This window comes from Heterodontus francisci, chromosome 33 (genome assembly GCF_036365525.1).
Source record: "Heterodontus francisci isolate sHetFra1 chromosome 33, sHetFra1.hap1, whole genome shotgun sequence".
In the NCBI taxonomy this organism is placed as follows: Eukaryota; Metazoa; Chordata; class Chondrichthyes; order Heterodontiformes; family Heterodontidae; genus Heterodontus; species Heterodontus francisci.
The window spans coordinates 23,297,726-23,308,845 of record NC_090403.1 but is presented as its reverse complement, the minus strand read 5'-3'; the positions used below and the strand labels follow the sequence as shown (position 1 = coordinate 23,308,845).

The 11,120-nt window shown below is 40.5% G+C and overlaps 1 protein-coding gene across 2 annotated transcripts in view; it reads right to left on the bottom strand.

Moving 5' to 3' along the window:
* Positions 1-8,609: 8,609 nt before the first annotated feature.
* LOC137347893 (proto-oncogene Wnt-3) overlaps positions 8,610-11,120 on the bottom strand; it is a 110,123-nt gene continuing 107,612 nt past the window's right edge. For both annotated transcript variants that reach the window (XM_068012936.1, XM_068012937.1), the window contains exon 4: positions 8,610-9,089. In XM_068012936.1, coding sequence (XP_067869037.1) covers positions 8,610-9,089 — 480 coding nt within the window. The remainder of the gene's footprint in view (positions 9,090-11,120) is intronic.

Here is an 11,120-nt window from a genome sequence, read left to right as displayed (position 1 = left end):
CACCCGCGATTGCATGGTAAGGTGCCGTGGGAAGGTGATGAGGTGTTGGGGGTAATGGAGGAGTGGACCAGGGTGTCATGGAGGGAACGATCCCTTTGGAATGCTGATGGGGGAGGGGAGGGGAAGATGCGTTTGGTGGTGGTGGTTATTTGGGTTCTTGTGATATTTTGGTAGCATCAAAGAGCCTACCCTTGTGACCTTGTCATTGATTCCAAACTGCCAACTGCATCTGAGAGTGTGTGGTAAATGCTTTACTTTTCGTTCTCATCTGAGCCCTGATGGGATGGTTATCAACTGATATCATTGTGGATGTACCTACATCAGTTCACGAAGGTGGCTCTCCTCCACTTGCTCAAGGGCTCCACCTGGGGGCAAGCAATAAATGCTGGTCTTACCAGTGACCTGTTCACCCCAGGAATTAATTTTTTTAAAACCAACATAACCTGGACCAAAAGAGAAAAAGCATAAAGTAAATGCAGATCATTCTGCAGAGTGGTATCATTCACTATTGTGCTCAGTAAGGAGATGCCATTGTCGCCCAGACCTGAACCGCTCTTACTGTCCATTTTCACAGTTGAAAACTGCTCTGATTATTACTAACGAGGCGGGAGGAATGCACTCTTTGTTTTAGTTCCACTTCTCCACGGGTCATAATATATATTTACATTTTTTCCCACTTACCAATATGGTCAATCATAGACTCTATTTTCATCCCAGAATAAAACACACCAACCAGGTTTCTTTCAATAAACAACAAAATTATCAATTTATTATTTTAAAAAAGCCTTAACCAGTAATAAAGTAAGGCATAAACACACAGATTGAAATATTAAAGTTCCCTTTTTACCTTAGCCCCTCACACTCATACTGGTTAACTGGAAAAATAAAGGGATTTTTGTTTTTAGAGCTCTATTACAGACAAAAACACGGGCTGAATACTTGCTCGTTCTTGAAGAAACAGCAGATGAGATATGTTGTGTTCCAAACTCGCATACAATCTGGCCTCTGAGTACACATAGCCAGGTCGCTGGCATCTTTTAGAACCGTTCTATTCGGGGGCGACGTCGAGAATTAATTTAGCAGACTTTTCTTCAAAGACAGGAGATGAGTCGACACAGTGGACTTCTCAGGGTCTTTTAGAGAGGTGCTGGAAAGCTGAGCTGGGTTTTGGTCCGCTCTCCTTTGTGAATTCTGTTCTCTCCTTGGAAGTTCTCTCCCTTTTAATACAGTTCAACCCCAAGTCAAAACAATTCAAAAGTGAAACCAACAACCTTTTGACCTCCATCAATCTTGACCTGTCACTTCTTTGTAATCAACTTCTTCAGGTGTCCAAAGTTCTCTGTTTATTGAGCTGAAAGTCAGGTGGTTTCCTGGAAAAGCTTCTTATTGCTAGAAATCAGGTGGTTTCCTGAAATGGCATGTTTTCCTCACAAGACAAAAAAACATTTCCAGGGGACTGTTTTTCAAAATCAAGTGGCCTTTACATGACCCCCTTTGAAAACCCCAAATTTTAACATTCAATCTTTCAAAAATGAATCCTCAAAAAATATATTTAACTAAACTAAGAGTCACCTTCGTAACATGATGCAGAAGAAATTGAAATAAAGCTGGTGCAAATCTATGAACAAGTAGATTTTCTGTAGACTGGTGCTGAAAGCACTGGTTCCATGCCCAAGTTCAACATCATAAACTTTGACAGCATAGGTGCAGAAAGGAGAGGAAAGAGAGAACAAAGACTGCACGAGACTAATGTTCCAGCTCAGTGTACTTGGCTTGTTAGAATTTAACTAAAACAAATCAGGTGACTGCTTCCTTATTTACACAGCCATCACTTATGTTTATATCTGTGTGAGATCACCTTTAGTTGCCTTTGCTCCCTTCATTTGTGGAAGGTGGAAGAACATTGAGCTACAAACAGATTGAGATTTAAGTAGTGATGAAAGGTTAAGGAAATTTTATTTCCCTCTGTTTCAAAGAGACTTTGAGGTGGTCTGATTGAACTTTTCAAAAATGAAACATTAATCCCAGCAAATTTATGCTGAAGTGTTGGAATACCAGTGGAAGTAAAGTAAGAGTTCAATAGAAATTATGTTTTTACACAGAGGATATTAAACCAGGCAAACTACTGACATGAGCAATAAAAATGGATTCAAGAGACAATTAGATGGTTCTAAAGAGAATGGGTTTAGTTAAAAAGATATCAATAGGATGGGGATGCATGACTAGAATTGGATTTTCCTGTTACTGTAAGTTTTCCACAGGTCTCACAAGCAAATCCATGTCCTAGCACTCTGGCAAACATGATTTTATTACCACTGTGCAACTTCACCAGCAAGGCTAGTTCTTTTAGAATTACTCCTGAAGTTAGGGAATTTAGTTATTGTGCAACAAAAACTTCTATTTTAACCAGGGTTGTTGTTCTCCATCAATTTCCTCATCTCTGTTGAAGGCTGTTTATTTAATGACTGTTCGTGGCACTTTGCTGATACAGGAAGGCTGCCATTTTGGACTATGTAACAGTCACTGCACCCACAAAATGATTGTATGAAATGCATTAAGATATTTCAGTGTCAAAGGTGCCACATAAATGCCAGCATTGCTGTGTGCCTGCTACTGGTGAACCCACAGAACAGCACTGGCATAGGCTGTGACAGGCAAGTGTTGAAGGGAGATTCTACAAAGGGGAAAAAAAGGAGCAAATCAAATTAATTGCCAAAACAAAAGACTGCAGGGCGTGCAGGTGCTATTCTGTCCCACTTGTGCATTTGATCTGTTGTTATTGCCAGTGGCAAATAGTTCAGAAAATATTCAGTAGTAATGTAATGAGGCTAGCAAATCTGCTCTATCTACATAAGGCCTGCTTTTTTAAGCCCAGCTTTTTTTAGAAAGCCAGTATTTTAGTAACATATAAATGAATCAGTACAAATCCTAAACCTGATTATAACATATTTCAATGCATCATCTCCATTAACTCTTACACGTGTGCAACACAGTCTTTAAATAGAAATCTGTAACCAACAGATCAGAAGGCAGTCAAGATGAAGAGAGCTACAAAGAGCTATAGAATCAATTGAGTCTTATTGGCAAAACCATTTCTGCCTTCAGGGAGATAATCAAACTAGTGTCAAGAATTATGGGAAATGTTTAAAGACCAAACTGCAGAGCGATGAAAAAACCTACCTTTTGTAGGATGTCTCAAACTGCTTGACAGCCTATTAAGTACTGCTGAAGTGTAGTCAATGTTGCAATGTAGGAAATGCAGCAGCCAATTTGTACATAGCAAGTTCCACAGACAACAATGAGATAAATGACCAGATAATCCACTTCTTAATGATGTTGAGGAATAAATATTACCAACAACACTGAGGGGAACCCCCCTGCTTGTCTTCAAAATAATGCCATGGGATCTTTCACAACCATCTCAGGGAACAGATGGGGCCTCAGTTTAACGTCCCATCTGAAAGGCGGTACCTCTGAGAGTGGAGCACTCCCTCAGTACTGCACTGCATTATATTGGATTATAGAAATCTTAGCAGGTAGTAATTTGGTACCGAGTTTGATAAATGGCCTGGACTAAAGAATTTAGAAAAAGATCTTCTCCTACCACTTGAGGAGATTGGTTCTCATGTTGATATGTAAAAATAGGCAAACTCATCTACACTAGTTGTTGTGGAATCTACATACTATAACATGCTGGGGCACTAATGACACCCTACAAAGGACTAGAAGAACTCATGTGACTTATAACTTGGGGTCTGTGGCATAAGACACATTTCCAAAAATACAAGGACTGAAAAATACTTATTTATATGTACATTGATATTTAAGAACGTTGTAGTAACATTTAGAGAGTATCTTCTGGGTAGTGATGTGATATTATGACTATTCATGCAATGTGTTCTCTTGCACGTCCTCATTATCGACAACAACAACAATTTATTTGATTCACTGGTGCAAGACTGAAGTGAGAATGAAATAAGGGTTATTTCTCTTCAGTGTCATAATGGAAATGATTATCACTCAACTAGGGTAGGATCTGAAGTGTCAGAGTGGCAGGTTACAAACCAGTGTTATACTGGTGATATAAGGAGATGGGCTGACAGCCATCACTGCAAATATTACCTCCAGAATGATTCTGAAGGTAGATAACAATGTTGATGCATAACATGGAAATTTGGACCTCCTAATGGTTAGACCTTGACTAAAGGGTGGCACAGTGGTGCGGTGGTTAGCACTACAGCCTCACAGCTCCAGGGACCCGGGTTCGATTCTGGGTACTGCCTGTGCGGAGTTTGCAAGTTCTCCCTGTGTCTGCGTGGGTTTTTGCTGGGTGCTCCGGTTTCCTCCCACATCCAAAAGACTTGCAGGTGATAGGTAAATTGGCTGTTGTAAATTGCCCCTAGTGTAGGGAGGTGATAGGGAATATGGGATTACTGTAGGTTTAGTATAAATGGGTGGTTGTTGGTCGGCACAGACTCGGTGGGCCGAAGGGCCTGTTTCAGTGCTGTATCTCTAAATAAAATAAAAATAAATAAACACTAACAATGGGAGGAGATGCAAACTGTTTGAAGTGAGCTGCATGTGCAAAATTCTTTGCATTACAGAAAGAGATACAATCAGGAATAGAACAGGACCTGGTATAAGTGTGCATCAGACAAAAACTATCACACCTTTTACTGTGACATGGATGAATCTAAAAATTATGGAATACTTTTGCCAATTTCAGGGTGCTTGGCTGAAGAGAAGACTAGAGATAACATTGTCTTCTGTGGATCCAGAATAAGACCTCCAGGAATAAATACAAAGCATGAATGGCTGAAAGGTTCATCAGGGAGCTAAGAATATAAGGTGCATAAGCTGTTGGAGTGCATCACTGTCCTTAAATAAATGAACAAATATAGAAATTCTGAAGCAAGCAGAGCAGCTCATAATAAATGACTCACGGATTTACCATTCCTATACTGTATATTAGTGGTTTGTATAAGTAATGTTCCCAGCAACACTCCATAAAACTATAGTGTGGGATCATTCTAGTTGACTCTGTTCAGACAGAATCAAACACAGAATTAGTCTGGTACCCATTTTAATTGTAATAAATTATATATAGTCCAGGCTCTTGGCCTGCATGTTGAATTATCTCAAATTCCATCAAAAAATTATGCTCAAGAAGTTCCCATTTTGAAGCTGATGGCTACATTCTGAAGGTCCACAAACTGTTAACCTCACCTAATATGATGAGCTTCCCAGCAATGCTTGTTCTACTCTCCAATCAAAGATATGATAGTAGCAATAAATAATGCTGATACTGAGCTGTATTGACCAAGAAGGCCGCAGGATTTATAACTGAGTTTGTGTTAACTATACTTAGTTTGAGCACATAAATGTCTTCAGCACCCCTGGCTTGGTGAGGGGAGCATGGGCGGAAATAATCTGGATTTCAGGTCCCAGAAGCTATTCAGTGACTTCTGCTGGAAAGGTGGTGGCATTTGTCTGTGTGTTCAAGTCACAGAGATTTGCTAGGCTTAGCTGTGGGCCACATGGTATCTAAGAGTTGATTTCCACCTTGAGGGAGGAACAATTGAGCTATTGGCTACTTGGATACGAACTTTTAGTGAATGACAATGTGTTATTGATGGCAAATATAACAAGATCCATGATGCTTATTAACCCCACCTGCTCAAAGAAGGCTAATTAGAGGTCAGTAGCTATGCACCTGAGGACTTTTCCAGAGTTTTTCTGCCCCTTATTGAACAGGGAGTGTTATTCTGTTTTTTCACCTGTCCCAGAAGATTATATGTCTAGTCATGAGGGTCCAGGCATCAGGAGAGTAGGGCAGACTTAATGCATCAACTAGTCTTTTCCTATAGATGTTAAAATCATGGTTGCTCCAATAGATCGATGTATGGACTAGTACCAGAAACTGCCAGATTATTATAAAAACTCAACTGGTTCACTAATTTCCTATAGGAGAGTGAACCCAATGCCCCTACCTCTGGTCTGGTCTACCTGGTACTCCAATTCAATATTATTTGGTTGACTTAATATCCTCAAGGTAAGTAGGGATGAATAGTAAATACTCCCTTGACAATGTCGTCCACATCCCAAGTAAACGTAAAAATAATAAATAAACACTAAGTCCCAGTTTGATCCACAGTGCAATGTGAGCTGATCCCAGTCAGGGTTGTTGCTTCTTCTGATTGCTACACATTGACACTTGCACATGGGTATCAGATGAGGACAGGATTAGGCTCAGCTGTGATATCTTCCACAGTCAAATAGCCTGCTGACACTCTCTGCCTACCTCACACAGCAAGAATGGCATCTTCAGCAAGGGCAACCAGTGGCCGAGGAGCCATACGACAGTGGGAGTTAATGTCTGCAGGAGCGGAGGGGTGAAAAGAAAAACATAGATTTAAATCATAATCAGTATGAGTTCTCAGGTAAGAAAAGACAGCACACCAGTGTACACTACATGAATAAATTTTATTTCTTTGTTGGTAGCTATTTCTAATACTAAGAGAAGAATATGTACACTGAGTGACAGGAGAGATTATACATTTAACATCTGCTTCCATAGAGCTGACTGTGGATCCTGCGCTGTGAAGCATGATAGTAAATGTAGCTCACACTGCCTTCAAGCCACCATGGCAAGTTTATAAACTAGAAACAGCAGATAAGACACTTTCTGCAAATATATAATCTCAGTTGAGTCATATATATACACATTGTGCAATAAATAATTATAAAAACATAGGCTTTAAGAATATAAAATCAAAGGGTCAAACATCTAATTTGTACAAAACTTTGGATATAGCAACTTGCAATACAGGTTCAACTTGGAGCTAGTAATTCCAGGCTACAAGGTAGAAAAATGCTACGATAAATACTGCAGACTGTTGATTAATCTTTAGAGCACAAGAACCCATCGCTTGAAGTAACTAATTGCTCAGTCTGGGAAAAGTATCCATGGGGCTCAACAATGAATTCCCACCTTGCTTCTTTATCTTATCCTATCTTTTTTTTTCTTTCACAGAAAGAAGGCACATTGTATCTATGTAGAATTATTCTTCAGTAGGTGGTGGATGTAAGGTCCCCGTAAGGAGGAAGTGACATCCACATCAGCTGGATATGGCCATCAGATCCACTCAAACCTCAATTTTCAATCACTTTGATAAAGATGTGACTGGTAGGTATGAAGTACAGGCAATATCAATACTTAGACCAGGTGTGGTGTGTGATACCATCCTAAGGAAGTTTTATTACGAGGATCTTGTTTGATATCTTTTGATTTGGGGTTGGAATAAATGTAGAGCTGGAAGACTAAGCTGTTATTACAATGTTAATATTTCACCTTGTATCTGGAGCCAACAGAAGCCAATGTGGGATATTGCAGGGTGCAAAGTATTCTGGGGGTTGTAGTCTTTACTCTTAAATTTGAAGGGACTTAAGTTCAGAAATGCACAGTTACTTCAGGCTTCAAAGTAGCAAATCGGAAACTAGATTGGAGTTAACTTAAAGATTCATTGTCCTCAGGATTACTAGCTTTGAAACCAATAACTCAAACACTCGCCTTTCTGGGGTAGTTTGTTGCAGTTTAGACAAGTATATTGTTGACAGTTTCAAAAGTAAAAGCTCTTCTGTGAAGGTCAGGAGACTTTTGTAAAAATGCAAAGGTCTAACATCTCCACCAGCATCCTTTATATACTCTTCTCCCTAGAGCTTCCAGAAATTCCTGATGGCACTTCTTGAGTTTATATGTTACATCAATCGATATGTCATTTATAATCACCGGTGCTTTGCATAGTGGCTCAGTTCACTTGTGTGATCATTTTGTCCCGAGTTGAGCAGCACCTTGATCCCTTCCTTTCTTTTACCTCTGTCCCAATGGTAGGTCTGAATCTCAGGAAAGATCACATTCCAATGAGATTTGCATTTGTCAGTTCTGGGATGGGAAACATAAAACAACCAAATCCAACTTGAGATCCACCCAAATATTGAACAGCACTGGTGAGTCATAGCTCTCCCAATCCCTCATCATCTATTGAGCAGGTTACCATTTTGATTGGGCCAAGCTACAGCAATGCATAATTGTTACAACTATGGGAATGCTGACAACATCACTGAATATATTGGCTACAGCAAAGTGGCAAGTTGAAGAAGTGTAAGAGCCACATGGAAAAGTGGAAGGGAGGGAGACAGAAACCAAAAAATTGTTGTACCAAAGGGAAGCTTGGCATATCATCAAAGGGATATTATGCAGATTTAAAATCACTGGCAATTTCTTGCCCATTTCCTTATCGATCATAATAAATGGCAAGTGAATCTTCAATTTCAAGTTGAGAGCAAGTAGTCCCAACATACCAGTTTTTGGATCAAATAATAAATTTGACTTCTCTCTTTTCTCTTATGTGCTTTTTGGTTCAGAGTAAGTTTCCTTTTAAGCTGGAAAGCCCTACTTGCTCCGAAGAGAAATTGAATAGATTGGTGAAAAGACTACATTCCCCAGAATTCATTTCTGCAATGTAATGCACAGTAAAGTGCACAGTTTTTGTTTTGCCCCAACAATGACTGGAAGGTTCCAGATTGTGTGACCTTGTGTGAGTGTTCTGTTATTTGCACGTATGTACATCGTACACTCGAATGCACTCCTGGCAACTGACATAGCAGCACCAGTGGAATATGCAGTGACATTTTTCCTTGTGTTTTTCCGTCCTGGTGTTATGTCCACGGCCACAGCAGAGCAAGTCACAGCCATCGATACCATGGGAGGTGACATTGCAGATCCTGTCCCTGGTCCCAAAGGAGCCCGTTTCGGCATTTGGCTCACAAAAGTTCGGCGAGTTTTCATAATAGACGAGGTCTCGCTCAGTCGGGGGCTTAAAGAGCTCGTATTTGGCACGGAGAGTCTCCACCCAACCCCGGGACTCTCTGTGCTTCTCCACCACCATCTCGGATGCACTGTCATATTTGTCCTTCAGATAGTCTCCGATGACCCGGAAATCTGGCTGCGCCCACCAGCAGGTCTTCACCTCGCAGCTCCCGGACAAACCATGACACTTGCATTTCAGATGCATGTGATCCAGTATTGACTGCAACAGCAATCAAGAAACACAATTAACAAACACTAATTAAGACAGTGCAATATTACTCTGATATATCTGTACATACAGAAAGATCCTTAAAATCAACTTTGTGATATATTACGTCTATTAACATTTCCTGAATACAAAAACTTGCTTGCTGGTAAGTTTCTATCATGCTTTTAAGTCAACATTTTCCATTATAAATTCCTTTGTCTGTATTTATAATGGAACCTACCCGATGTAAACTTTTTACACTGTAATTACATCCTCCTTCCACTGCAGGCACTGTAGTGTCTCAGTGACAGAGTCCCCAGCAGACAGACTCCTCTACTTCCCAAATTGCAGTACATTTTGTTATTCAACTATAAATTGCAAGACAAAAGCAAAGTATAATATAAAATAAGCAGGGAATATGGGACTTTAAAATGTTGATTTAATTATGTCTGGGCAACTTGGTCCAATAACTACCCGCCAGGTAACCCCAGTTTGCTGCGTAGCAACATGCAGTGCACTGTACATTTTGATGGCTCCAATTGCAATAGTTTTGGAGTGAAGAATGGAGTGAAACAAGGTTGTGACCCAGCCCTCACTCTGTTTGGCATCTTCTTTTCCATGTTCCTGACCTTCGCCTTGCCTGCAGATATGGAAGGAGTCTACTTGCACACTAGGCCAGATGGCAAGCTCTACAATCTATCAATGCTGAAAGAACCATAGAAAAGTTACAGCACAGGAAGTGGCCATGCAGCCCATTGTACCTGCGCCGGCTGAAAAACTAGCCGCCCAATCTAATCCCACCTTCCAGCACCTGGTCCGTAGCCTTGTAGGTTATAGCACTTCAGGTGCATGTCCAGGTATCTTTTAAATGAGTTGAGGGTTTCTGCCTCCACCACCAATCTTGGCAGCGAATTCCAGACACCCACCACCCTCTGTGTGAAAACGTTTTTCCTCATGTCCTCTTTAATCCTTCTACCAATCACCTTAAATCTGTGCCCCCTGGTAATTGACCTCTCCCCTAGGGAAACAGGTCCTTCCTGTCTACTTTATCTAGGCCCCTCATAATTTTGTACACCTCTATTAAGTCACCCCTCAGCCTCCTCTGTTCTAAGGAAAACAACCCTACCCTATCCAATCTTTCCTCATAGCTGCAACTTTCAAGCCCTGGCAACATTTTTGTAAATCTCCTCTGTACTTTCTCCAGAACAATTATATACTTTCTGTAATGTGGTGACCACAACTGTACGCAATACTCCAACTGTGGCCTAACCAGCATTTTATACAGTTCCAACATTATATCCCTGCTTTTGTATTCTATACCTTGGCCAATAAATGAAAGCATTCCATATGCCTTCTTCACCTCTTTTTCTACCTGTCCTGCCACTTTCATGCAGTCCAATTCTTTCACTTCCTCTACCCCTGTCAATATCCTCCCGTTTATTGTGTATTCCCTTGCTTTGTTTGCCCTCCCCAAATGCATTACCTCACACTTATCTGGATTGAATTCCATTTGCCACTTTTCCACCCACTCAACCAAACCATTGATATCATTTTGGAGTCTGCGGCTATCCTCTTCACTATCAACTACATGGCCAATTTTTGTGTCATCTGCAAATTTCTCAATCATGCCTCCCACATTTAAGTCCAAATCATTAATATATACCACAAACAGCAAGGGATCCAACACTGAGCCCTGTGGAACGCCACTGGAAACCGCCTCCATTCGCAAAAACATCCGTCGACCATTACACTTTGTTTCCTGTCACTGAGCCAATTTTGGATCCAACTCACCACATTCCTCTGTATCCCATGGGCTTTTACTTTTCTGACCATGTGGTATCTTGTCAAATGCCTTACTAAAATCCATCCACTGCACCACCCTTATCAATCCTCCTTGTTCCTTCCTCAAAAAATTCAATTTAGTAAGACACAACCTTCCCTTAAAAATTTACGCTGACAATCCCTGATTAATCTGTGCCTTTCTAAGTGACAGTTTATCCTATCTCTTAGAAATGAGCAAAGACAAAAACACATCACATCCTG